This window comes from Patagioenas fasciata, chromosome 2 (assembly GCF_037038585.1).
Source record: "Patagioenas fasciata isolate bPatFas1 chromosome 2, bPatFas1.hap1, whole genome shotgun sequence".
NCBI lineage: Eukaryota > Metazoa > Chordata > Aves > Columbiformes > Columbidae > Patagioenas > Patagioenas fasciata.
Genome location: NC_092521.1, coordinates 168,517,474 through 168,544,749, shown reverse-complemented (window position 1 = coordinate 168,544,749; position 27,276 = coordinate 168,517,474). Strand labels below are relative to the sequence as shown.

At 55.9% G+C, this 27,276-nt stretch overlaps 4 protein-coding genes across 7 annotated transcripts in view; 2 read left to right on the top strand and 2 right to left on the bottom strand.

Annotated features, from left to right (window-relative positions):
• The first annotated feature begins 4,022 nt into the window (after positions 1-4,022).
• On the top strand, positions 4,023-4,879 carry LOC136097861 (cathelicidin-B1-like). Its single transcript, XM_065830691.1, has 4 exons — positions 4,023-4,289; positions 4,384-4,485; positions 4,572-4,655; positions 4,751-4,879. The coding sequence occupies exons 1-4, from the start codon at positions 4,023-4,025 to the stop codon at positions 4,877-4,879; spliced, it is 582 nt and encodes a 193-aa protein (XP_065686763.1).
• Positions 4,880-5,243: 364 nt separating this feature from the next.
• On the top strand, positions 5,244-6,158 carry LOC136098580 (cathelicidin-3-like). Its single transcript, XM_065832118.2, has 4 exons — positions 5,244-5,421; positions 5,611-5,718; positions 5,835-5,915; positions 6,001-6,158. The coding sequence occupies exons 1-4, from the start codon at positions 5,254-5,256 to the stop codon at positions 6,094-6,096; spliced, it is 453 nt and encodes a 150-aa protein (XP_065688190.1). The 5' UTR covers positions 5,244-5,253; the 3' UTR covers positions 6,097-6,158.
• Positions 6,159-6,882: 724 nt separating this feature from the next.
• LOC136098523 (cathelicidin-2-like) lies at positions 6,883-10,656 on the bottom strand. Of its 3 annotated transcripts, none has more exons than XM_071805448.1 (5): positions 10,099-10,656; positions 9,876-9,983; positions 9,709-9,792; positions 9,424-9,603; positions 8,576-8,665 (listed from the first exon to the last, which is right to left on the bottom strand). In XM_071805448.1, the coding sequence occupies exons 1-4, from the start codon at positions 10,471-10,473 to the stop codon at positions 9,436-9,438; spliced, it is 735 nt and encodes a 244-aa protein (XP_071661549.1). In that variant the 5' UTR covers positions 10,474-10,656; the 3' UTR covers positions 8,576-8,665; positions 9,424-9,435. The 3 variants fall into 3 exon arrangements, with proteins under 3 accessions (XP_065688082.2, XP_071661549.1, XP_071661548.1); XM_071805447.1 differs by having other exon boundaries at positions 10,078-10,520; XM_065832010.2 differs by lacking the exons at positions 9,424-9,603; positions 9,709-9,792; positions 9,876-9,983; positions 10,099-10,656 and adding exons at positions 6,883-7,049; positions 8,385-8,468; positions 8,870-9,368 and having other exon boundaries at positions 8,558-8,665.
• A 72-nt stretch (positions 10,657-10,728) lies between these two features.
• The window catches only part of KLHL18 (kelch like family member 18), a 29,471-nt gene continuing 12,923 nt past the window's right edge, over positions 10,729-27,276 (bottom strand). Inside the window, exons 2-10 of one of the 2 annotated variants that reach the window (XM_065831962.2) lie at positions 24,828-24,958; positions 24,241-24,381; positions 22,702-22,900; positions 21,108-21,268; positions 20,737-20,873; positions 18,786-19,023; positions 15,268-15,372; positions 14,498-14,609; positions 10,729-12,752 (exon numbers count right to left, since the gene is read on the bottom strand). In XM_065831962.2, coding sequence (XP_065688034.1) covers positions 12,366-12,752; positions 14,498-14,609; positions 15,268-15,372; positions 18,786-19,023; positions 20,737-20,873; positions 21,108-21,268; positions 22,702-22,900; positions 24,241-24,381; positions 24,828-24,958 — 1,611 coding nt within the window. In that variant the 3' untranslated portion in view covers positions 10,729-12,365. The remainder of the gene's footprint in view (positions 12,753-14,497; positions 14,610-15,267; positions 15,373-18,785; positions 19,024-20,736; positions 20,874-21,107; positions 21,269-22,701; positions 22,901-24,240; positions 24,382-24,827; positions 24,959-27,276) is intronic. The other variant, XM_065831964.2, reaches the window with a different exon arrangement.

The window sequence follows — 27,276 nt, the reverse complement described above, 5'->3', positions numbered from 1 at the left end:
GGCCAGGCTCTGCCACCCTCACCCCAACAAGTTGCTTCTCCTCTTGCAGTGGAACCTCCTGTGTTCCAGTTTGCACCCATTGCCCCTTGTCCTGTCACTGGTTGTCACCCAGAAGAGCCTGGCTCCATCCTCCTGACACTGCCCCTTTCCATATTGATCCCCAGGAATGAGTCCCCCCTCAGTCTCCTCCAGCTCCAGAGCCCCAGCTCCCTCAGCCTTTCCTCACACGGGAGATGCTCCACTCCCTTCAGCATCTTGGTGGCTGCACTGGACTCTCTGCAGCAGTTCCCTGTCCTTCTGGAGCTGAGGGGCCACAACTGGACACAATATTCCAGGTGTGGTCTCCCCAGGGCAGAGCAGAGGGGCAGGAGAACCTCTCTGACCTACTGACCACCCCCTTCTAACCCACCCCAGGCACCATTGGCTTCCTGGCCACAAGGGCCCAGTGCTGGCTCATGCTCACCCTGCTGTCCCCAGGACGCCCAGCTCCCTTTAATCGCAGTTTGTATCTAGGTAGGATTTGTGCTTTCAACCATATTATGGTAAGACCTGCGCGTTGTTGCTTGTTAAGCATATTTGGGAGGGATCTGTGTTTTGTATCCTGCAATTGATCATGAACTCACAAAACATAGAAGCAGGAAGCGGATCCTTGGGAGCAGAACTCAAACCGGACAAGGAGGGCAATAAATAACTCAAGCTATGGAAATATTGCTTATTCTATAGAAATGTTGCTCAGTGTTGCCAAACTAATGAGCTCACAAACGAACTGCGCCTGCTCAGCGACTCGCTGGTGAAAGGTCAATTAGCGACCAAGTGATGAGGAGGATAAATGACCCTGGAGAGAAGTAACGACCACCAAAGCGACCAAGAGCAAAGACCAGACAATGTGTTACTGAATCTTCTGTCTCTCTCGTCATGTAGAAGGATGTAGAACTTGAAAAATATCCCCTCGTTTTGTAGATGGTCAGAAAGCTTTGATCAAGAATTGGTTAATGATGAATATAGTTTTATTTCTTATTAAAGTGTCCAGATCTGGGCCGGGCTGTGGGAATGAATAAAAGACAAATAACCATGTGGGCAGCAGGAATGGGGAGGGCGGTTCGGTCCGCGCTGGGCAAATAAAGGGAAACAGTGATTTATGAGTGGTTTATTCTCACGGCTCGGGGCCTTGGGGGTGGTTTAGGGGGGGTTATTTACCCCCCTCCTGTTGTGGGGTGCGGGGAAGTTGGGCAAGAGCGAGAGTTGTGACCTTCACTCATCGTTCAGCAGTGGTAACGTAACCCAAGCAAAGCGAATCCCAATTCACAGCTCGGGCCGCTGGTCTGGAAGCTCTTTAGGACAAGGTGCCAAACCCACGTTCCTTGGTCGCTCCTTATACAGCAGCCAAAGCCAGCAGGACTCCCCTGTTCTTTGGTCTCAAGACTAACGGGCTGGTTTTGCTGGGAATTAACAGCAAGACGCTCATCTCTGCACCGGGCAGAGGCCAACGTGCCCTTAGTGCCAAAGGGAAATTTTAGGTGGGGATTTAGGGGCTGATTGGCACAGAAAAGTGTGCCCAGAGCAGTGGAACGTGGGGTTTGGTTCTCTGTGAGAGATTTCAGCTCATCCACCATGGATGGACAAAATTTGGGGCCAAATCTAAAAACTGGGGAGGCAAAACTGCAGCAGCTGGAACTGAAACTGCAGGGATGCTTTGAGTTGAACCCACCCAGCTGAAATAAAATAGAATCACAGAATCATTCTGGTTGGAAAACCCCCTCAAGATCATGGAGTCCAACCATAACCCACCCCGGCACTGCCCCATGTCCTGAGAACCTCCTGTCCGTCTGTCCAGCCCTCCAGGGCTGGTGACTCCAGCACTGCCCTGGGCAGCCTGTTCCAATGCCCCACAGCCCTTTGGGGAAGAAATTGTTCCCAGATCCAACCTCAACCTCCCCTGGTGCAACTTGAGGCCGTTTCTTTGTGTCCCTGTCTCCCCTCAGCTCCTGTTCTCCAGCTGAACCCCCAGGTCCCTCAGCCGCTCCCATCACACTTGTGCTCCAGCTCCTTCACCCTTCTGGTGCTTTCCAACCATCTTCTGGTTGGGTACAACCCCTGGTGGTCCTTGACTTGGTCAATGTGAGTTTCTATATCTTCCTCCCGTGTCACCTATCCCAGCATCCACCTCTTGTCTGTGTCCCTCTTGTCCTTGAGCTCGTCCCCTCCGACCTCCAGCCACCTCCCTCCATGTCCTGCCTGTCGGGAAGGTCCGTGCTTTGCCTTGGAGAAGACAATCCTTGACAATCAACCATCTCTCCAGGGCTTTATCCCACCTGACTCTTCCAAGGGCTCCTGAAGAGCCCAAATTCTTCTCTTTCAGTGTGTCCAGGTGGTGATCCTGCTTTCTGCCTCTTCTCAGGACCTTGAGCTCCACCATCTCACAGTCACCACAGCCAAGGTGTCCCTCACCTTCTCATCTCCAACCAGCTCATCCTTGTTCATAAGCAGAAGATCCGCTGGACTGTTGGCTCCTCAGTGACCAAGACCATTGCCCAGGCCACCCCTGGCATGGTGTCTCCACTTCTGGTCCCCACAAGTCCAGAAGGATATGGACAAACCGGAGAAGGTCCCAAGGAGAGCCAGGGGGATGGCCAAGGGGCTGGAGAACCTGCTCCAGGAGGAAAGACTGAAGGGGCTGAGTTTCTTCTCCATGGAGAGGATAAGGTTTAAGGGGAATCTCACCACCAGTACTCAATGGGTGAAGGCTTCCAAGGAGCCACGTGGAGAGGACAACAGACAACAGGAGAGATTTCATCTCAGCTTGGGTCGTATGATGGGACCAGCTGGTCACTGGAAGAACCTTCCTGGGGACATGGTGGAGTCGCTGTCACTGGAAGTTCTCAAGATGAACCTGGGTGGGGTTTGAGATGGAACCACCAAGGGTCCCTTCATGGAAGGCTGGACTTTGATGGGGTGTGAGATGGATCCATCAAGGGTCCCCTCCTGGAAGGCTGGACCTGGTCAGGTTGTGAGATGGTCCCACCAAGGATCCCTTCATGGAAGGTTGGACCTGGTTGAGTTGTGAGATGGTCCCACCAAGGGTCCCTTCATGGAAGGCTGGACCTGGTCAGGTTGTGAGATGGTCCCACCAAGGGTCCCTTCATGGAAGGCTGGACCTGGTCAGGTTGTGAGATGATCCCACCAAGGATCCCTTCATGGAAGGCTGGACCTGGTTGGGTTGTGAGATGGTCCCACCAAGGGTCCCTTCATGGAAGGTTGGACCTGGTTGGGTTGTGAGATGGTCCCCTCTCCACAGAAGGTTCAACCTGGATCTTCCCAGCTCCACCCTGGACTTTCCTACGTGTCCATGATTGACAACATCCGCCTCTGGGGACTTCCCAGCTGCCACCCCTCAGCTGTGACCCGGGGTCACTTGTCCCCATTTGATTTACAAGCCACTGGGAGCTCTGAACCTGTTGGGTGGCTTTGGTTTGTCACCTGAGCAGGTTCCTGGGTGTCCTCCTGGAGGTTCCTGCTTGGTGACGCTCCCAATGCCGGTGATTGCTCAACCCCACCTTGTTTGCTGTGAGGGACACATGTCCCCACCGCTCCGCTTGGCCACCTGCCACCCCCGGGGGCACAGGAAAGTCCCAGCAGGGGGACATGTGGCTTCTTCACCCAACCTGGTGTCACCTATGTCCCCATCAAACCCCGTTGGCTCTTTGATGGTCCCCTTGAGGTGGCACCTCACCCCAGAACCCTCCATGGCCACGTTGGGACTTGATGTCACCCCTGTCCTCGCTGTCACCCCTGTCCTTGCTGTCACCCCCCCAGGCACGCGGTGTCCAGGGCAGGGCCACCTGCTGAGGTGGCCTGGGGACCATAGAGGGTTGAACTCATCCCTTGGCCGGATTTGTCCCCCCAGGGCCTTTCCTGTTGACGCAGGGGGAGGTGTCACCTGGTGGGAACGCCCGTGACGGTGACACCGGCACCTCCAGGTGCCATAAAAAGGTGTCCCCAGCGCTGCGGGTGGCAGGAGCAGAATGGGGCCGTGCCGAGCGGTGTCACCTCTGCTGCTGCTGCTGCTGGCGCTGGCCGGGGCCACCACCCCGGGGACAGTGGACAATTCCACGCTGGGGACGGACGGATCCACGCCAGGGGTGGCTGGATCGGTGTCCCCGTCCCCGTGGGGACGCTGGGCCGTGAGCTACGAGGACGTGGTGGCAGCGGCCGTGGAGCTGCTCAACGCCAAGGCCATCGTCGTCCCCAGCGTCCTGCGGCTGCAGCAGCTCCATCCGCGCCCCGGCTGGGTGAGTTTTTGGGCTGAATCCAGCACAATTCGGGGCTGAGCGTTGGGGACAGCGGTGTCCTTGTCCCCTGACGTGTCCCTGTCCCCTGTTCCAGGCTGAGGACCTGCGGCAGCGGCAGGAGTTGAGTTTCACCGTGGAGGAGACGTGTCGGTCCCCAGGGACGGTCACCACCGCCTGCAAGAGCTGCTGGTTTGGGGTGAGGCTGCTGTCCCCAGTGGGGAAACTGAGGCACGGGGGCGGCGTGGGGCTCCTGTCACCCGTGTCCCCTCGGTGTCCCCGCAGACGCTGAGATGGTGCCGGGGTTGGGTGTTCCTGGAGCAGCAGCAGCCGGTGGTCGAGCTCTTCTGCCACTGGGTGACCTCCACGGTGAGAAAGTCCCCAAAACGCCACTGTGTCCTCAGCGGGGGTCACCCAGACCCCACCATGTCCCCAAGGTGTGACACTGCTCCTTGTACCCCCAGCTCGGCCAGAATCGCCCATCCCCGCTCAGGGACCTTGTGACCAGGATCAGCGATCGGCTCAGGAACATCTTCCTGTGCAGGAACATCTGGATCCGCGACAAACTCAACCTGCAGCCCCCCAAACCCTGAGCGGGTGACACCGCATGTGTCCCCAACCCCCCCGCGTCCCCTGCCCGGGCGCTTTGCTTCCAATAAATGTCCCTGCAATGCTCCCCGTGTCACCTCGATCCCTGCAGGTCCCTGCACCCCTGGGAGAGGGGACAGTCCCCAGGGGGGACCATAAACACCCCACATACCCAGCCAAGGGGCTCAGGACACCTTGGGGAGTGGGGACATGTCCCAAATGTGACACACTCAGGACCCCCCTGCTCCATGTGTGTCCCCAACAAATAAAACTGTCACTCTGTGGGTTGGGGCCAAGCGTTTCCGGAGGGGGAAAAGAGCCCCGGGGCGGGTCCTTGGGGTGGGATAAAAGGGGCCAGGGTGACCCGGGGGTGACAAGGATGGCGGGGTGCTGGGTGCTGGTGCTGGCGCTGCTGGGGGGGGCCTGCGCCCTCCCAGCCCCCCTGACCTACACCCAGGCGCTGGCTCAGGCCATCGACTCCTACAACCAGCGCCCCGAGGTGCCCAACGCCTTCCGGCTGCTCAGCGCCGACCCCGAGCCCGCCCCGGTCAGTGTCACCCGTGGGGACACCGGCGGCTCCCCCAGCGTCCCCACGGGGATGTGGGGGGAACGGCAGAGCCTGCGCACGGGGGGGGGATTTGGGGCGTGGGGTAGGGTTGTCCCGCCACGTTGGGTCCCCCCAGGCGGTGATGGGTGAGGTGTGTCACTGGCAATGTCACTGTCATTGTCCCCACAGGACGTCCAGCTCAGCTCCCTGCAGCGCCTCAACTTCACCATCATGGAGACGCGCTGCCCGGCGCACTCGCCCACCCAGCTCGACAAGTGCGACTTCAAGGAGGACGGGGTGAGAGTTTTGGGGGGGGTGACACACCCCGTGGGGTCCCCAGCATGGGGACAGTCCCCTCAGCCTGGGGACATTCCCTCTGTGTGTCCCCAAGCTCAGCCCCGCGCTCCCCGCAGCTCATCAAGGACTGTTCGGCTCCCGTGCCCCTGCGTGGTGGCCTCATCCTCGATGTCACCTGCGTCAACTCCACTGTGGACGTGAGTTGGGGGATCCCAGGTTGGGGGGGACACCCTGGGAGGTCCCTGTTGTCCCCCCACCCTGTGACACCTCTTGTCCCCACAGCCCGTGCGTGTCAAGCGCTTCTGGCCGCTGGTGCCCGTGGCCATCAACACGCTGGCCGCCAGCATCAACCTCTACAAGGCCATCAAGAGGAAATGAGCCACCGTCTTGGGGACCCTCCTGTCACACCCCTGCCCCCCTAAATAAAGCTGCTTCCCGGCCCTGCTGTGCCTTGTCCTGCTGGGGACATGGGGACACTGAGGGAGGAGGGTCCTGGGGCCTCATCCTGGCACCAGGACATGTTGGGGACAAGAGGGTCCTCGGGAGCCTGTGACAGCCAGGGGCAGGCATGTGGGGCACAAGCCCACGGCACAGTTGGTGGAGGGGACATCATAGGGTCCCACGGGCCACCGGAGCAGGGGCTGCAGCCACGGCCCTGGGGTGGCTGCTCTGGGGTCACAGGGGTCCCTGTGCACCCTGTCCCCTGTCCCAATGTCCCCGAAACGCCGGTGACAGCCCTGGTGACGTGGCTGACGTTGACACTGGGACCCCCCCCGGGTAGGGATGTGACATGGTGGTCCCTGAGTCGCTGGACCTGCCCCGTCCCCATGTACCCCTCTGCCAATGCCACCAGTTTTGGGGACAAATACCACGGGGACGATGATGCTGTGGGGACAATGACGCTGTGAGGATGATGGAGGTGGGATGATGAGATGGGGGTTGTGAATGGGCTTCTTTTGGGGGCTCCTTGGAGCAAACAGGGCCCTGTCCCCTTGTCCCCTTGTCCCCTCAGGGCCAAAGCCCTGATCCCCAAGGTGGGGACACTGGGGTGGCACATGGGGACGATGAACAACGTGGGGAGCGGAGCCCCCCGAATCCTGCCCACCCCTTTCCCCGTGTGCCTCAGTTTCCCCCCCACTCCCCAGGAAGCAGCGAGGAGCCCAGTTCATGTCCAGTGACCACAGTGACCACCAGTGGCCACCAGTGGCTTCTTTATTGGTTCAGCCCAGGCGGAGGGTGCCCCGGGTACGGAAGTCGAATTTGATTTGGGGCCGAAAACGCCGGATTCTGCCCAGGAAGCGCCCAAACCGGCCACGCTGGATGAGAACCGGCTGTGGAGGGACAACGGGGTCACCAGGCTGGGGGACACCCTGAACCTGGGACCCCAAACCCAGGAGCCCACACTGGGGTCCCCACTCAAGTCTCTGCACCCAGGATCCCCCCCAGGACCCCGCACGCCAGATCTGGCACCCAGGACTCTTGGGGGACCCCACACCCAGCACCCTGGAGCACCCACGAGCCCACTCAGGACCCCAGACCCAGGACCCCAAACCCAGGAGCCCACACCAGGGTCCCCACCCATGTCTGTGCACCCAGGATCCTGCCCAGGACCCCAAACCTGTGCCCCCACTCTTGGGATTTCACCCAGGACCCCGCACCCAGGATCCCACACCCATGTCCCTGGACCCTGGAGCACCCAAGACCCTGCACCAGGGACCTCACACTTGAGACCCCATTCAGGACCCCCCCCCCAGGTCCCCGAATCCCAAGTCCCTGCACCCGGCAACCCACCAGGGACCCCCCAGCCAGACCCTGCTCCCAGCACCTTTGCAGGACCCCAAACCTGGGACCCCACACCTGGAAACCCACCCAGGAGCCCACCCAGGACCCCAGACCTGGGACCCCAAACCCAGGATCCCACCCAGGACTCCAGACCCGGGATCCCAAACCCAGGACCCAGCACCCGGGACCCTGCACCCAGGACTCTTATGGCACCCCACACCCAGCATCCTGGAGCACCCATGAGCCCACCCAGGACCCCAGACCCAGGAACCCACACCAGGGTCCCCACCCATGTCCCTGCACCCAGTATCCCACCCAGGACCCCACACCTGGGACTTCACCCAGGACCCTGCACCCATTTCCCCTCACCCGGGACCCAATACCTGGGATCCTGCACCTAGGACTCTTGGGGGACCCCACACTGAGCACCCTGGAGCACCCAAGATCCCACCCCAGGGACCCCACACCTGGGACCCCACCCAGGACCCCATGCTCACTCCCAGCACCCTTGGAGGACTCTGCTCCTGGAAACCCACCCAGGGACCCCACACCTGGGACCCTGCACCCGGGGTCCCACCCAGGACCCCAGACCCAGCATCGCAAACCCAGGAGCTCACACTGGGGACCCCACCCGTGTCCCTGCACTCAGGATCCCCCCTGGGACCCCACATGTGGGACCCCATGGATGCCCCAGGACCCCCCATCCCACCCTGCACCACCCATGGGCTGAAACCATCGCGGTGGGACAGAGACATTGGGGACACCAAACCCCCCAGGACACGGGGCAGAAGGCAGGACACCAACAACCCCCAGCACCCATGGGTGCCCCATCCCCGGTGGGTGGGTGCCGGGTGGGTGCTGCCCCCCTGCATCCCCAAACTCACATCGGAGGAGGCGTCGGTGCAGTGCAGGTCGATCTCAGGGGAGCTCTGCCCAAACTGCACCGGCCCCGAGCACTCCTTGATGGCCTGGGGACAGAGGGGACACCCGTGTCACCCCGGAGAGGACACCCAGGACCCCCCCGGTGTGCGTGTCCCCCAACCACCCTCATCCTCACCCCATTCTCCTTGAAGTCGCAGTCGTCAGGGTTCACGCGGGCGCTCGGGGTGCACTCGGTCTCCATCATGGTGAAGTTGAGGAGCCTCAGGGAGCTCAGCTCGACGCCCTGTGGGGTGACGGTCACCGGGGGGGGGTGTCACGAGTGGGTGGGGGTCACAAGTTGGGTGGGTGACACTAGGGGAGCTTGAGGTCAGCAAGACAACCCCACCCTGCGCCCCAAATCCCCCCCTGTGCGCGGGCTCTGCTGTCCCCCCCACATCCCCACGGGGACACTGCGGGAGCCGCCGGTGTCCCCACGGGTGACACTGACCGGGGCGGGCTCGGGGTCGGCGCTGAGCAGCCGGAAGGCGTTGGGCACCTCGGGGCGCTGGTTGTAGGAGTCGACGGCCTGAGCCAGCGCCTGGGTGTAGGCCAGGGGGGCCGGGAGGGCGCAGGCCCCCCCCAGCAGCGCCAGCACCAGCACCCAGCACCCCGCCATCCTTGTCACCCCCCGGGTCACCCTGGCCCCTTTTATCCCACCTCGAGGCCTTGGAGAACCCTTTTTCGCCCCTCCGGAAACGCTTGGCCCCAACCCACAGAGTGACAGTTTTATTTGTTGGGGACACACATGGAGCAGGGGGGTCCTGAGTGTGTCACATTTGGGACATGTCCCCACTCCCCATGGTGTCCTGAGCCCCTTGGCTGGGTATGTGGGGTGTTTATGGTCCCCCCTGGGGACTGTCCCCTCTCCCGGGGGGTGCAGGGACCCGCAGGGTGACATTGGGAGCATTTTCCTTATTGGTGTCCCCCCCTTGCCAAACCTCGCGCTTGCCCCATCCCTGTTGCCCAACACCAGGATGTCACCCCCACACACACACGTCCGACCCCAACATTTCTTTATTCCAGCGCCGCTGGGGACAGGGGACGGCGGGATGTCCCCAGCAGGGACACGCGGGGCCGGGGGCGCGGGGGTGGCCATGGTGACGATGATGATGATGATGAGGGGTGACCCGCGCTGGTGCCGGCGGCTCCAAGGGTGCCGGGTTGGGCGCTGCCACTGGGCTGCTGTGGGGAGAAATAAAGGTGGGGTTCACCCCGCAGGCAAAAAATGTCCCCAAGGTGTGTGTGGGGACGTGTGCCCCCCTTTGACGGGTGACCCGGACCCCTCACCGGCTCCTGGCCGCACTCCACCATCGACAGCGGCACGTCGGGCAGGAAGGCGAAGACGGAGACCTGGGCCGTGCAGCGCTGCGCCTGGGGACACAGCACCCTGAGCGCCTTGGGGACACCGACCTGTCCCCCCCTTTGTGATCTGGGGGTCCCTGTGTCCCGCTTACCCTGCCCGGCCGGGCTCGGCAGCCGCCGTGGCGCTCGGGGCCGTTTTTGGGGCAGGCGGGTTGGCGGGCGGTGAAGTTGATGCTGAAATGGGTCCCCCAGTCGAACGTCTGCCAGGGAGGGGGACAAGGACAAAGCCACCAGTGGCTTCGTGATGCTGGAGGTGACACAGGGACCCCAGCGCGTTCCCCGGCCCGTTCCTACCGTCCTGGCGACTCCCAGCACCTTGAGCAGCCGCAGCTCCTGCCCGTGGGTCTCCAGCACCGAACGCGCCAGGTCGCGGGGTGCCGGCAGCGCCGGGGACACCGCGGTGGCGCCTGTCACCAGCAGCACGGCCCCCAGCACCAGCGCCATGGGGAGGCCGGTGGCACCTCGGGAAATCGGTTCTCGGCTCAGGAATTGCTGAGGAGTGGGGAACGGGCTCTCGGCGCAGCTCGGGGGCCCCCCAATTTCTCCGGCTTCTCCTCCAGGATAAACAGGGGCCCCCGCGGCGGCAGGGAAGGGATCGGGTTGCCAGTGTTTTCCTTGGCACGTTCGCCGGGACGCGGCGATGCTCGGCGGGACCGATCCCCCCGCACGGCCCCTTCGCCCGCTCCTCATTGCGCACCAGGAGGGGACGGCGCCGGATCCGTCCAGCCGCGCTCCTCCCGTCCCAATAACCAGAGAGAAAAAGCAGAATCCCCCTTCCCAATTCCCTCTTTCTTCCCATTTTTTATGCAATTTTTAATTGTAAATTCTATTCTGAAGTCCGTCTGGCTCAGCTCAGTCTCATCCAAACACCCCAGCCGGCGATCGCGCCCCTGTGCCAAATCCCCCCCGCCTCACCCAAAGACGCCACAGCAAGCGGCCGGGGGATGAACTTGGCTTGGTTTTAATAGAAAAAGGGTGAAGCGACACCAAAAGTGCCCTTTTTGGGGGGCTGGTGGGTGCAGGGGGAGAAGCGGCGCGATGGGTTTGCGGATGCATTTTTGTGACATTTTCAGGTTTTCCTTGATTTCGAGGCCGGGGCGTTAATCAAGGGTTGTCCCAGGAATTGATGCTCCCTGCGTGACCCAAAATGATGGGGCTGAACCGAGCGCCGCAGCTCTTGTGTTCGATCCAAAACTTGTGTCTTTATGGCCACGAAGCCATGGGATGGGAAATGGGGACGGTAAAGCCACCTCTGCCCAGGGTGACCATCCCGGTGACACATCCTGGAGCAGAGAAAATGCCCCAGGGTGGGAAAGAAGCAGCAGATCCGAGGTTGTGGGAGCACGAGCGACAAAACCTCCGGTGGAAATGGGGCAGAAAGAGGGAAAACGCGTCGCGGTCCAACCCTGCGAGGCTGATCCTTCTGTGCAGATGTTGCCGCAGCTCCAGCTCCGTTATTCCTGCAATTCACGACTTAATTTTGGTTTAAAATTCACGGATTGTTTGTTGGTTTTTTTCCTTTTTCAAGTCCTAGCAGCACGGAAACCCCGAATGAATCGCCCTGTGGTGAGCACAGTGGGTATACATGGAAAAATATAGATATATATATATGGATAAATCACATTTATGGCCAGATAGGCTCGTTATACAGACCGAAAATATACACAGTACCTGAAGATATCGACATCCACATATACACCCGATGTGATGTCCCCGAGAAGGGGAGAACAAGTGTGGGGGGACTGGGGTGACATCCAGCTCCCCCTGGGTTGGGGACAGGCAGGACAGGATCCAACCCCCTCTTACACAATGCTTAATTAAATTGATGTATTTCTGATTAACGCCTTGGCCGATTTCCCGTTCTGAAACGCCGAGGGTGTTGCCGGTGCCGTTTGCGATCGCCACGTCTCCTCCCAACGTGCCGAAACGATCCGCTGGTTGAAACAACCCGCTGGTTTAACCGACCCCCTTTTCCTCCTCCTAATTTCCCCATCTTGCGGAAGTTTTCCCCGCCGGGCTGCGGGAAGCAGAGCTCTGCTCGGAGAAACCGGCGATACCTTGTGTAAGAAGCACCTTAAAACGCAGATAGAGCTTGGGAATCGACGCCAGGGTTGTGTTTTTCCTGTTTGGTGAAGCTGCCATCGCACCCAAACACCATCCCTGACCAAACCCTTGGGGTATCGGGGTCACCCCCTTGCTGACAAGGTGTAAATATATATTTCAAGTCATTAAAGTGGCTGGTTTTGTGTCGCAATTAAGCCCGTTCTCCCTCCCCCAGCCCACAACGGCACTTCCCAAAGCGAGAAAACCGCGAGGTTTGGACAAACCAACGGCCAGAGGAAGGATCGGGGTGGTGGAGGGAGACGGGCAGGTCCTTGTTCGCTCCGTATTTCGACATATTTGATCTCTCGGGAGCTTCGACCCAACGAGCCAAGGGTGGGGATCGTTTTGTCAAGTTTTGGTGTATTAGCGAGCGAGACTTGAGCACCTGGAAACGCACCTTTGCGGATCTCGCTCTCCGAACCTCACCCCGGATTGTCGATGTGAAGACGGAGCCCCCCACCCAAAATACAACCGCTCGCTCAGATGGTCAGGAGGGGGACGCAGCCCACGCCGACGCCTCCTTCGTGACACACCATGGGCGCCATGAACGTCCAGCGGTTTGTCTCCGGGTCGTACATTTCCACCGAGCTGAGGTTGGATTGTCCGTCGTAACCCCCCACGGCGTAGAGACGCCCGCAGTTCGCCACGAGGGACACGCGGCTGCGCCGGGTGTTCATGGGGACGATCAGGTACCACTGGTCCGCCATGGAGCTGTAAACCTCGGCGATGCTGAGGAAGCCGGAGCCGTCGTAGCCCCCGCACACGAACATCTTGCTGCCCAGCGCGGCGGCGCCGTGGCGGCAGCGCTTGTTGAGCATGTTGGTGACCGGGTGCCAGGTGGCCGTGTGGTGGTTGTAATATTCCACCTGCAATCGAGAGAGAACGGGGATGGGGTCAACGTGGGAAACCGGGGTTTGTTTCTTGGTTTCATACAGTGAGGATCCATGGCGGTGACCGTGCCTGTGCTGGCAATGGGGAGACCAAACCTCAAATCCTTGGGGTGGTCTTGGAACCCTCAGCTCAGGGCTCAAAATGGCGGCACCACAATCACCTCAGGACACAAAATGGCAGCCCCAAGGGCACCAGGATCACCTCAGGGCTCAAAATGATGGCCAGAGGGGTGCCGGGATCACCTTAGAACACGAAAGGCCTTGAGGTGCTGGAGCGAGTGCAGAGAAGGGAATGGAGCTGGTGAGGGGCTGGAGCACAAGTGTGATGGGAGCGGCTGAGGGACCTGGGGGGTTCAGCTGGAGAACAGGAGCTGAGGGGAGACAGGGACACAAAGAAACGGCCTCAAGTTGCACCAGGGGAGGTTGAGGTTGGATCTGGGAACAATTTCTTCCCCAAAGGGCTGTGGGGCATTGAACAGGCTGCCCAGGGCAGTGCTGGAGTCACCATCCCTGGAGGGCTGGACAGACGGACATGAGGTTCTCAGGACACGGGGCAGTGCCAGGGGTTGGGGAATGGGTGGACTCAATTTTAAAGGTCTTTTCCAACCAAAACGATTCTATAATTCTATGTTTCACGTGGTTATCAGGCTTTCCTAACAGCCTGGATCTCACCAGCCATTGTGTTTCACCCGCTCCCTCTGACCTTGCCCAGTAACTCGCGGGTGAATGGGCAGAGACCACAGCAAATGTGGCTGTGCTGATGCTCCTGCCTCTCTCCCCTTCCATCAGCTTCTTGGTGTTTTAAACACGTACCCGAGCCTCAGCACTAAAAGGATTGAGCCCCCTTCAGCTAAAAGTTCAACCGTGTCTCCATTTCCAGGTTTTCGTTCTCCTCACGGACACAGAACCGGCCCAAGCTCTGCCTGACCCACATCCAAGTGTCCCAACGACCCCCTAAACCTCCCAAAACCCTCGGGGAGACTCCCCACTCTGTCCAAGCTGCCTATTTACACTGACATTTCCTCCCTGGATATTTGTAGAAGGGTTATCTGGCACCTCAGGGCGAATAAACCCAACCACCCCCCACTTTTTAACAGTTGTGTTTCTAGAAAGACCATGAGCCGGGTCCTTTCTGCAAGGGCTCCGCTCAAACTTGTCCCTCTCAGGGACGAGCTTGGACAAGATCTGCAATTCTTGGCCCTGGGGACCTCTGCAGACAACAGCCCTGAGCTGCTGAGCGAGGCAGAAATAGTTATTCCTGCTCCAAATAAACCCTTTATTACCAGTTTTTGAGAGCGGTGAGTTAGTAATGGATCCAATTCAGACACAACTCCCTGATTTCTAAGGATAAACTATTTTTATCTGTTCCACGTCCGGTTTTTCTGTAAGAAAACCGAAGCAGAGCAGGTGGATGAGGTTGAACATCCTCGTGCCACCAACTCCCCCTGCTGTGAAGTTTGTGTGGTGATAATTTGGTTTGGAAAGCGAAGCCGCGAAAAGCAGAAGGAAAAGCCTGAGATGTGGGATAATTCAGAGCTCAAAGGCACAAGGATGCGATGATAAAATGATTTAAAATGAGACGGAGCGGGTAAAGGATAAACCGCTCGGTCCTTGTGGTGCTGGTGGATGAGACAAGCGGGGATCTGGTGAGCAAAGTCCTTCTTGAGCGAGAAGAAACGCTCTGGAAATGACAGAATTTGGGGTTCTGCGCAGGAACTCACGCTGTTGAAGATCTGGAGCCCGTCGTGCCCTCCCGACACGTAGATCCGACCCTCGAAGACGGTGACGCCGGCGGCGCTGCGGTTGGAGCTCATGGGGGTCACCACCGTCCACCTGTTTGGGACAGAAGAGGGTAGGGAGGGTCACAAAACACTCACAACCCATAGATTATTTCCATTAAACCAGATTTTCTAGCATTGGGTTCCAGTAACTCTCCTTTGAGCGCTTCATTTATCCAAACCGCGGTTTGCATTGAATCCTCCGGTTGGAAAAGACCTTGGAGATCAAGTCCAACCATAAAGCCAACGCTGCCAAAACGAAGGTTTTCCCCAAATAATTCAATTTGCTGTCACTTTGAGCTCTTCTTCTCCTTTAATATTTGCAAAGTAGCCCTGGAAAGACTTTGTGGGCTTGTTTGGTTTAAGATTAGGATCCCAAAATGTGTATGGAAAAATAAACCAACATGAAAAAATGTAGCTGGCAATAAAAATATTTGAACTAATGACTGATTCTGTCATTTTTTAATAATCAGTTGTATTCCTTCGGTATAAATTAATCACGGAGCTTAAAGCAATTTTGCCTCCAATGTTTAAAGAAAGGGAAAAAGAAAAAGTCAAACCCAGGGAACAAATACTGCACATAACCACAATTTTAAGATAATATATTGTCAGAAGGTAAACTCTTACGAGGGGGGATGCTGCTCTGCTCTCAGGGTATAAAGGTTATTGTTGCCCCATTTACTGTGTTATTTTAGGGCACGGCGAGCTCTTACTTGTTCGTTTCTGGAGAATAAGACTCCACGGAGTTGAGGGAGGAGTTTCCGTCGTAGCCGCCGCACACGTAGATCTGCCCGTCCAGCACCACCGTCCCCATCGCGCTGCAACCAAGAGCGGGATGGTGTCAGGTGGTTTCGTGGTAAATCTGCCTCCAACGCCCCCAAAAAACCTCCTTCATCCCCTCAAAACCTCCTCCTCTTCCTCTGCCTTCACCCCCAGGCCGCTCAGCCGCTCGATCCCATGGGAGCGTTGGGCCTCGTGGGTCAGGGAAGACGCTTTTGATACATGCACCCCCTGTTTTCCTGAGCAAAGGGATGAAAATCAACATTAAAACCCAGATCTTGGGTCAAAATTGCGGCTGGAAGATCCTCCTGGTGCTGCTGGGTGGTGGTGGCTGCACAGCCTCACGAGACACACGAGTCACTAATGAATGTAAAACTCAGAATCCCAGAGTGTCAGGGGTTGAAGGGCCCTGGAAAGCTCATCCAGTGCAATCCCCCCGGAGCAGGAACACCCAGCTGAGGTTCCACAGGAAGGGGTCCAGGCGGGTTTGAATGTCTGCAGAGAAGGAGACTCCACAACCTCCCTGGGCAGCCTGGGCCAGGCTCTGACACCCTCACCCCCAACAAGTTGCTTCTCCTCTTGCAGTGGAACCTCCTGTGTTCCAGTTTGCACCCATTGCCCCTTGTCCTGTCACTGGTTGTCACCCAGAAGAGCCTGGCTCCATCCTCCTGACACTGCCCCTTTCCATATTGATCCCCAGGAATGAGTCCCCCCTCAGTCTCCTCTTCTCCAGCTCCAGAGCCCCAGCTCCCTCAGCCTTTCCTCACACGGGAGATGCTCCACTCCCTTCAGGATCTTGGTGGCTGCGCTGGACTCTCTGCAGCAGTTCCCTGTCCTTCTGGAGCTGAGGGGCCACAACTGGACACAATATTCCAGGTGTGGTCTCCCCAGGGCAGAGCAGAGGGGCAGGAGAACCTCTCTGACCTACTGACCACCCCCTTCTAACCCACCCCAGGTACCATTGGCTTCCTGGCCACAAGGGCCCAGTGCTGGCTCATGGTCACCCTGCTGTCCCCAGGACCCCCAGCTCCCTTTCCCCTACACTGCTCTCTAATATGTAATTTCCCAACCTACACTGGAACCTGGGGTTGTTCCTGCCCACATTCCAGACTCTACCCTTGCCCTTGTTCTATTTCATTACATTTTCCCCGGCCCAACTCTCCAGCCTGTCCAGGTCTCTGGATGGCAGCACAGCTTCCAGTGTCACCACTGCTCCCAGTTTAAACCAAGACACTTAATAACGTCATTACACCTGCAAATCGCATCTTTGGCTCACAGGATTTATCAAATGGGGCGACTGTGCCAAGAGATGGGATCCTGCCTTGAAAACGTCATCAAAACTCAGCGACACGATAAAAACCCCCAGCGCTACAGCCTGGGCTGAGCAGTTTGTACAAGAATGGACATTTTCCTCTGTGCAAGAGCATCCGACGCCGCAAAAAGCTCGTTGCTACAGAAATAAAGGAGCTTTTCCACTCTAAATCCGAGCCTTGTGGCCACGTTTTCACGTACTCAGCCACTTGTGGTGTGTTCTCCCCGAGCGATCGGCATCTCAGGCCACAAAAACCCCAAACCATGGCAAAAAGGCGCTGAAAAACTTGCAGAAAAGGCAATAATTTAACGACTCGCGGCCACCGGGCGCAGCGGCGGAGAAAAACCACAGCAGAAACCCTGGATGGCAGGAGGGTGTTTGAAGAGGGAAGCGGCTGCCGCGTTGTGGCGAGGAGGACAGGACAACCACACAGTTTAATAGCTGGGTTTCCAAAATAACCTAAACCCAACCATCGAGCGGCCTCCGGGCTGGTTGGGAGCACAAACACCTTCTGTTCAGCTGCAAACTCCTCTCCGTGGTGACAAAACCACTCCTCTGCTTCCCAACTGCGATTCTTCCATGTTTTCTGGTAGGGAAAGAAGTTCCCAGCGCTGTTCGGAGTTGGTAAAACAGGTTTATTCGACTCCTGGCAGCGCAGGAGTTTCCTACGCGGGGACTTTACATCCCCCTGGATCACAATCTGGAGAAAAGCGGCTCTGACCGTGTCTAGGACCCCAGTTCAAACCCCCGCAGACCTCAGCAGAACATCATCGCTCTCGTTGACTTCGATTTCCTCCTCGTCGCCACCAAGAGTGAGAGATCTCTCTATCCTACAGCACACACTGCTCATTTGCTTTTTAATTACCGGGGTCTTAATGGTTTTCCTGATAAATTAAGGCTGTGATGCGCAGATATCACTTTGCTGAGCTGCTGAGTTTTACCCTCAGGTGTGGCCACGCAAATCCCACCCTGCTCCAATCCTCCTTTTGCGATGATCTCGAGCATCTTTCCCAACCAAAATGATTCTACAAAGTGATTCTTGGATTCCCCAGGCGTGAATGTCTCATTCAGCACCTGTGACAACCTTGAAGCGCTTCCCCCCGCATCCTCAGCAGAACAAAGGACCTTGTTGTGCCTTCAGTGCCTGGTTTGTGTTGCTTTGGGAGGATAAGATAGATGACACCTCGTCTTATCCTTCCCAAAGTTTTGTGGCCATGGATGCACACCTTGTAAGATAAGGGCGATTAACAGTGTTGCTGTGAAAGGCCTCATGGCCTAATTGGGATGATAGAGATGAACCATCTGTTGGACAACTGATTATCAGAAGAAACCATGAACCAACAGCCACCCCTGATGGGCAAGACTTCTGCTCAGTACCGTGAACATTCCCCTATTTGAAGACCCCAGACCCACTTCTAGAAGAGTCTTCCTGATTAGTACAAAGAGCGAAACAGGAGACGAACCACCCACATGTAAATGAACTGGGTTATAAAATGACCCCGCGCATGGTGTCAGGTTGTGGCGAGTATGAGCTGCACAGAGAGACCCAAATCTTCACCGCGACCACCCTCCCTTCACCAGACATCGCTGGATCGATAACCTGTGCAGTGCTGATATCTTACTCTCTTGCCCTCTCATATCTTAGTTTATATCTTACTCTCTTATATCTTAGTTTTCCTTGTCTCTCTTTTCCTTTTTCTTGAACATATAAACATAACATCAGTTTAAGTTCTGCTGTTAAAGTCTCAAGTTTTGTGTTACAGTCACAATTTGTTGCCAATCCACCGTTTGTAGGAGGACTTATCAATGTACTGATAAGTTTGGTGATATTATACTTTCGCCAAGTCACTAATTGCTGTAATTTGCATTCCACCACGCGCTTTTAGTCAATTCATAATTGAGTTGGACCCCTGGAGCGATTGTCTGTCGTTCACTTCACATAACCACGCAGAATTACCCCAGGGTTAACCCACACCTGATCTCATCTGCTGATCAGGGCGCGTGTTGCGTTCAGAGCGAACTCACCCCCATCCCATCTGTTGATTTACGCCACCAACGCCTCCAGCTTTCCTACGACCCCCTTTTTTCCTTCCCCTCCAAAAACAAGTCCCCTTTCCCCACCGAGCGAGCCGCACGTACCTTCTCTTGCTGTTCATACTTTCCACTTTGGACCAGGAGTCCGTCTCGGGGTTATAAACCTCCACGGTGCTGAGCCTCAGCTGCCCGTCGTAGCCGCCGATGGCGTAGAGCAGCCCGTTGAGCACGGCCACCCCGACGCGGCTGCGCGCCGTCGTCATGGGCTGGCACTTCTCCCAGCGGTTGGCGATGGGGTCGAACACTTCCACCACGTTCAGCGAGTCGCCTGCGTAAAAATTTGCTACTCAAATTAAAAGAGGGGAGACCCGATCGAAAATAACCCACACGGTTTTAGCGAGCTGGCTGGAAGAGGGGATGTGCGAGGGGTGAGTGGTTGCGGTTCTGACTCTGAAAATGGGGTTGACATGGGGGTTTTGCAAGTTTTTCCCTGGGAAAACTGCTGAGATCTCACAGAACTTATGCTGGGATCTCATGTGTCCTGTTTTGGGATCTCACACGTTCCGTTCTGGGATCGCAGTGTCCTGTTCCAGCCTCCCTGCTCCTACATTGAAATCAATTCACATTTCCCAGCGACAGTTCCACTCACACACAAAGACCCTCACAGAATCCCAGAATGTCAGGGGTTGAAGGGCCCTGGAAAGCTCACCCAGTGCAATCCCCCCGGAGCAGGAACACCCAGCTGAGGTTCCACAGGAAGGGGTCCAGGCGGGTTTGAATGTCTGCAGAGAAGGAGACTCCACAACCTCCCTGGGCAGCCTGGGCCAGGCTCTGACACCCTCACCCCCAACAAGTTGCTTCTCCTCTTGCAGTGGAACCTCCTGTGTTCCAGTTTGCACCCATTGCCCCTTGTCCTGTCACTGGTTGTCACCCAGAAGAGCCTGGCTCCATCCTCCTGACACTGCCCCTTTCCATATTGATCCCCAGGAATGAGTCCCCCCTCAGTCTCCTCTTCTCCAGCTCCAGAGCCCCAGCTCCCTCAGCCTTTCCTCACACGGGAGATGCTCCACTCCCTTCAGCATCTTGGTGGCTGCGCTGGACTCTCTCCAGCAGTTCCCTGTCCTTCTGGAGCTGAGGGGCCACAACTGGACACAATATTCCAGGTGTGGTCTCCCCAGGGCAGAGCAGAGGGGCAGGAGAACCTCTCTGACCTACTGACCACCCCCTTCTAACCCACCCCAGGTCCCATTGGCTTCCTGGCCACAAGGGCCCAGTGCTGGCTCATGCTCACCCTGCTGTCCCCAGGACCCCCAGCTCCCTTTCCCCTACACTGCTCTCTAATAGCTCATTCCCCAACTTACACTGGAACCTGGGGTTGTTCCTGCCCACATTCAAGACTCTACACTTGCCCTTGTTCTATTTCATTACATTCTTCCCTGCCCAGCTCTCCATCCTGTCCAGGTCTCTGATGGCACCACAGCTTCCAGTGTCACCACTGCTCCCAGCTTGGTGTCACCAGCAAACTTGCTGACAGTCACTCTATTCCCTCATCCAAATCACTGATGAATAAATTGAACAATACCGGCCCCAGCACTGCCCCCTGAGGCACTGCACTGCATCCAGGCCTCAACTGGACTCTGCCCCATTGACCACGACTCTCTGGCTTCTTCCCTTCAGCCAGTTCACAGTCACCTCACTACTCGATCGTCCAGACCGCACTCCCTCAGTTTAGCAGCAAGGATGCTGTGGGACACTGTGTCAAATGGTTTACTGAAGTCAAGGTAGACCATAGATGTAAGGTAGATTCACGGCCACCATCCTCCAAACGTTGATTTTTAAGATATAAAATAATAACCATCCTAAATAAAGCTGATCTAGACAGTTTTTAGCTGGAAGATGTTAAACCATGGGAGCAGAGACCTCGAGCGTTTCAGTGGGAGGGTCCGAGTGCTGCACAGAGGAGGAAAAACCGCCCAACACTTCGCGGGAGGGAAAGTTCCCGATCCCACCGTCCTGCCCAGCAAACGGCAGCGCGGGGAGCGGGCGTGCAAGGTACCTGCTGAGTTCAGTCCTCCCACGGCGTAAATCAGTCCCGCGATGGACGTGCAGCACCGAGGACGGGTCTTGAAGGCCGGGAGGTGCGGCCGGCGCTCCGGCATCAGGTGATAATCTTTTGCTTCATCAACGAGATCCCTGACATCAAAGAGTTAAAGAGCTCGGGTGAGCAACTGATGTTCCCACAAGCATGGCCAACACTTACAGAAGGCAACGTGGGTTAAAATTAGGGAGGGTGCTTTGGTTTTTTTTTGCTATGTGAGGTGTTCTGTCCACAGAAAGAGAGGATTTCAGTCTCCAAAACCACCAAACAACATTCCCGGCACCTCCGCCGTCCCCTGGGTGGTTTTCTAACCCCACAGGAAGCCTCACCGGCATTTGTGGCAGCAGCGGACCAGGTCGTCTTGTTGCACGCGGTCGGTGAGAAACTGAGGGCGACAAAGGGGGAGGCGGATTTTGGACAGGAGCTCGGGTAGGAACGACTCCCTCTGGTTTCGGTCAAAGCGTATCCAGGCTAACGCAGCTTCAAACACCTGCGGGAGAAAGAGGTTTGGGGTTGCTGGTTGTCCAATGGAAAAAGAAACCACGTATTGATGATGATGTTTCTCTGATCTCGGACGCCGCGGTTTCAGGACAGAATGGGGATGCTGTACATTGCACCACAGGGCTCTCGGGTGGCTTTGGTGTTGCTCTGCCTTTGGCTCAGGCTGTGGTAACACCGATCTGTTGTCCCGTTGGACAGGATGTTTGGTACGAATGTTCACGGTGAGGGAGCTGGGAGGAGAGTTTTGTTAAGAGGAGGTGGGACAGGATGCAAAACCTTGCTATGTATTGTCAGAAATCAGCAAACTAGGGAATGGCAGAATCATTTGGTTGGAAAAGACCCCCAAGATCATCAAGTCCAAGCGTTCCCTCCTGCTCTGGCACTGCCCCATGTCCTGAGAACCTCCTGTCCGTCTGTCCAGCCCTCCAGGGATGGTGACTCCAGCACTGCCCTGGGCAGCCTGTTCCAATGCCCCACAGCCCTTTGGGAAGAAATCGTTCCCCAGATCCAACCTCAACCTCCCCTGGCACCATGTGAGGCCGTTTCCTCTCGTTCTGTCACTTGCTACCCAGGAGAAGAGATCAACGGTGCTGCAAAATGGTTTTGATGAGAGAGACTCTCTGGACTCCCACCTGCCCCACTTGGAAAAAAACAGTAAGAGACACATTCCTGGTCTGATCCAGCAACGTGGCTGGAGTACGAACCAGGTTCCCCTCCCTGCGCGTTTCAGGGACATTTCAGGCGGCCTGATTAATCCGTGATTAACGAATCACACTCGTACCCTAGGCAGAGATGGCCGTAGGTCTGCTTTTCCTTTCTCGCCTCCTTACCAACCTGCTCAGAAAGCGCAGGACGGACTTCCTGGCTCGAGGACAGATTCTGTTTCCTCTGCAGCCTGAGAGATCCTCCAAATTGTTGAGAAACAACTTAAAGTTGTTTAGCCCCGCTTTCTCTTGTATTTTTTTAGGAACACGCCAGTCTGGAGGAGCCTCTTGATGGCAAATTCATTGGAAGATTCATTATAAATCTCTGCAGCACTCACAGTGAGTTTTTTCCACTTCAGGAGTGCTCCTCTGGACCAGAAATCGAGCTCCATGAAGTGGCTACTGCCCAAACCCTGTTCGACCCATTTCTTCTCCAGGACCAGCAACTTATTGACAGTAATGGGAACAGCTGAAGGTCCTCAGGACCTAAGAGGTTCCACTTCTTGTCAATGATGAATCAAAATACCTCAAAACAATCTACGGTCTGAGAAACAGGCATTTCACCGAGCAAGGTAAGGTTGGCAGCACACAAGTGGCGCTTGGGGAGTCAACGTAGCTTTATCCAGCACCACCGACTGTTCCCACCATGCCAGGACATCTTCTCAGCTTCATTCAGACCAGGAACAGGGAAAAAAGTCCTCGGTTGAGACCTACGCACCTGCTCCTCAGACTTCACGTTGAGCTCGTCCCGAGAAACGAGCTCCAGGACGTCGTCGAAAGGCAGCGCCAGGAACTCCTCGGACATGGAGACCTCCACGAAGTGCTGGTGGATGAAGCTGTTGGCGGCGTCGTAGAGCACCGCGCACATCATGGTCTCCGCAAACTGCCGCACGCCCAGGCAGTTCTTGGGGTGGAGCCTGGGAAACGGGGGAAGAGGAGAGGAAAAGTGATAGTGGGTTAATAGAAGGATAGAAAGAATTCCAAACAGGTTCAGCGAAGCGACGCGTCAGAGGATACAAGGAATCAGTGGCGTGAAGAAGCTGGAGAAGATGATATTTATTACAGTCACGGGCTCTACAGAAACAGGGACTTGTCCTGGACGCTCCCATCCAAACAAGAATCCCTTCTCGGCAACAAGAGCCCATAGTTGTGTTGTTTTCTGACACAAATCATCCCATACTAAACTAAAAGATCCCAAATCTTAATTCCATTGAAGAACAAGAGCTCAGTGTGTGTGCTCCAGCTCTTCGGGATGGTCAGAATCTTGTTATTTTAATTACTTAGTAACTTAGGACACCCAGTTGGCTCCTGGTAGATTTGGGTGTCCTGTGGCAGCTCAACCTGCCGAACCAAATCAACTCGCTTCATTTAGATAGAGATACAACCACCTAAAGCCAGTAGGCACCCCAAAAATGCCCACAACCCATCTCTTTCCAGCTGGGGGTCGCATCAAATAAAAAGGTTTTTGCAAGAAAAAGTAATACTCTGTAATCTTACGCAACTTAAATCGCAAAAACTCAGGAGGCAAAATTGAGGCATCTTCAATAAAGAGGAAGAACATTTTTCTCCCCAGACTGTGCTTATAGGATACTACTATTTAGAAGTAAAGAAATATAAAGGGCTGAGATGTTCCATTTATGTGGCGGGTCTGTTTAATATCACGCCACGGAACACACGGAACGGCTGCGGAGAAGTCGGGCTGGGGAAACGAAACGCGCCAGAGCAGGAGGCGAAGACGCGTGTGGTGCGATTCCAAAGAACAGCGCGGCCCCTCGGCTCCAGATCGCGCTGCTGGAACAGCCCCGCGGCCAAACGCCGCCCGGGGAGCTGAGAAACCTGCCAGCGATTTAAGGTGCTGCTGCAGCTCCTTGAGAAACTTTGTTCCTCCCCTTTGCGCACGCAACAGTGGGAAAAGTGATGATTAATATTGCGGGGAGGTCGAGGCAGTCGCGCACCTCTGTGATGGGTAAGGAGCTGAAGAACTCTGGAAAATTGAAATATTCCCTCTGTTTTTCTCCAGGGATTCATTCCCATGGCTGGGAATTCCTTTATATTGCGCCCCGACCTCAGCATCTGATAAAGCAGAGAAGTTATTTTATAGGTGCCTTTATATTGCACCCCAACTTCAGCATCTGATAAAGCAGAGAAGTTATTTTATAGGAAAACGGGAGGTCACGGATCACCCACGTATTCTGGAGATTCCCAGATGATGAAAACCTCGCTGGGGTCGGGGAGCAGCCGAAAAACGCCCCCTCACCTCTCTCGGAGGAAGGTGCAGCAAGCGTCTTTGATGTTCTGCAGCTGCAGGAAACTCGCCCCCATCAGCAGTGACTGCACGTTCTGCTGGTCGATGGCCAGGTGCCCGTTGTAGGCGAAGTTGATCAGAGCCTCGAGTGCGCTAAACGGGGGGAAAAGGAGCATAATTTATTAACAATTAACCTCGCGTGCGACGCTACGAGCAAAAGGGGCTGAGGAGAAAGCTGGGGATGGATTTTTGAGCAGGGCCTGTTGCGATAGGACAAGGGGTGATGGTTTAAACTAAAGGAGGGAGATTCAGGCCGGACATGAGGAAGGAATTGTTGCCCTGAGGGTGGTGAGAGCCTGGCCCAGGTACCCAGAGAGGTGGTGGATGAACCATGCCTGGAGACATCCCAGGCCAGGCTGGATGGGCTCTGAGCAACCTGAGCTGGTGAAGATGTCCCTGTCATGGCAGCGCTGGACTAGATGAGCTTTAAGGTCCCTTTGACCCAAACCATTCTTTAATTCTACAAACCCCCTTTTCTAGCACTGTTCACACAGACTTTCAAGCCTCGTGTGCCCAACGCCGAGGCCCACGGACGTCACCTGGGATCCATCCCCTGCATGACGATCTCGTCCTGCTTGCACTCCATCATGTCGTTGGTGAACATGGCGTGGAAGTAGGGGATAGAAGCCGCCAGCACAATCCGGTGGGCACTAAATTTATGGTCCCCTACCTAAAAAAGAAAGAGAAAAGGGGAAAGAAGGAAGATCAGAACCATCCACCGCCAACCGCAGGGTCCGGATGGCTCCGCCAGCAGTAAGCGAGGCTGGAAGTTGGACAATTTCCATTTGCAAACAGCAGCCTGGCTCTTAAATTCCAGCTTAGGAATCCAAGAATCTCCAGATTTCTCCCCAAGAACGGCCACGTGTTCACACAAATCCTCAGTGTTCAACTGCACACGGGCTTCTTGTACCCTCGACTCCACCTCTGGCTCCTGCAGACGCTACACAATATTTAATTCTCTTCCAAATTACACCGGCCTTTGCACTGATTACTTCTGTCTGTTGGCTCAGAGCTTTTTTTCCCCTAATTTCCAGCCTAACCTGACTCACACTGGGTTATGCTTGTGTAGAACTGCCCTTTTTCCCCCACTTAAGCAAGATTTCCCCAGCTGAGCTTCGTTTTGCTGGGCCAAACAAGCTGGTACAGCAGGTCTTCTACTCTCCAGGTCATCCGAGAAGCCGTTTTCTTCTCATCTACAAAAAGCTTCATCTCCTTTTTCATGTCTAGGCAGCTTATGAAGTAAAATATTGCTTGGATGTGGGGTTTTCATGGTTCCCAGGAGAGCCTTGACTGTCCCTCTAGATCAGAGCTCACACCCAGTAAATACAGCTTGCTGGGAATCTGTAAAGCAAAGTTCCTGATGTATTAAAAGAAAACTAAAATAGAATGGGGTACTATGCAAGATGCATAAGCAAGCAGTTCCTTTTTAAACAAAAGCATAGTCAACCCCCATAAACGCTGTTACAAGAGTTTTTAAAGACATTTAGTGTGGGGTCAGAGTTCCCAATGCCCAGAGCAGAAGCAGCAAGGGAAATGGTATGCTCTGTACAGCTCATGGAAAAAAACCTCTCATATACATTTGTACAATGACTTAGATGCGTAAAGCCCAATATCGATCTCTTCTACTAACATAAAACTGTGTGTAAAACACCGCAAAGGCTCCAAGATTTGAGAGCTGTGCTACAAACACCAGCAAATACCCTGCTGCTCTGTTCTCTGCGAACTCTGACGCTAATGGATCTTGTGCTTTATCCTCTATATCACAGAATCATTGAGCTTGGAAAAGCCCCTCAAGATCATGGAGTCCAACCATAACCCACCCTGGCACTGCCCCATGTCCTGAGAACCTCCTGTCCGTCTGTCCAGCCCTCCAGGGATGGTGACTCCAGCACTGCCCTGGGCAGCCTGTTCCAATGCCCCACAGCCCTTTGGGGAAGAAATTGTTCCCAGATCCAACCTCAACCTCCCCTGGCGCAACTTGAGGCCGTTTCTTTGTGTCCCTGTCTCCCCTCAGCTCCTGTTCTCCAGCTGAAGCCCCCAGGTCCCTCAGCCGCTCCATCACACTTGTGCTCCAGCCCCTCACCAGCTCCATTCCCTTCTCTCCAGCACTTCAGCCTTTCTTGTTGCGAGGTGATTCCGCCACCCCTCTGGCCACCATTTTGAGCCCTGAGGTGATTTTGGTGCCCTTGGTGCCACCATTTTGAGCCCTGAGGTGATTGTGGTGCCCCTGGTGCCACCATTTTGAGCCCTGAGGTGATTGTGGTTCTGCCATTTTGAGCCCTGAGGTGATTGTGGTGCCCCTGGTGCCACCATTTTCTGTTTTGAGGTGATTTTGGTGCCCTTGGTGCCGCCATTTTGAGCCCTGAGGTGATTTTGGTGCCCTTGGTGCCGCCATTTTGAGCCCTGAGGTGATTGCGGTGCCGCCATTTTGAGCCCTGAGGTGATTTTGGTGCCCTCGGTGCTGCCATTTTGAGCCCTGAGGTGATTGTGCTTCTGTCATTTTGAGCCCTGAGGTGATTTTGGTGCCTCTGGTGCCACCAGTTTGAGCCCTGAGGTGATTGCGGTGCCGTCATTTTGAGCCCTGAGGTGATTGCGGTGCCGCCATTGTGTGTTCTGAGGTGATTGTGGTGCCCCTGGTGCCGCCATTTTGTGTTTTGAGGTGATTTTGGTGCCTCTGGTGCCGCCATTTTGAGCCCTGAGGTGATTTTGGTGCCCCTGGTGCCACCATTTTGAGTCCTGAGGTGATTGCGGTTCTGTCATTTTGAGCCCTGAGGTGATTGCGGTGCTGCCATTGTGTGTTCTGAGGTGATTGTGGTGCCCCTGGGGCTGCCATTTTGAGCCCTGAGCTGAGGGACAAGCACAAGAGTTGAGACAACGGCTTTATTGGTGCTACAGCAGCAAGTTCTCCCTTGACATCCAAAATTATCAACAGCGTCCTCATGTAGGTGCAGGGGGATGAGGAATCTCCACAAAAGGATGAGGAATCTC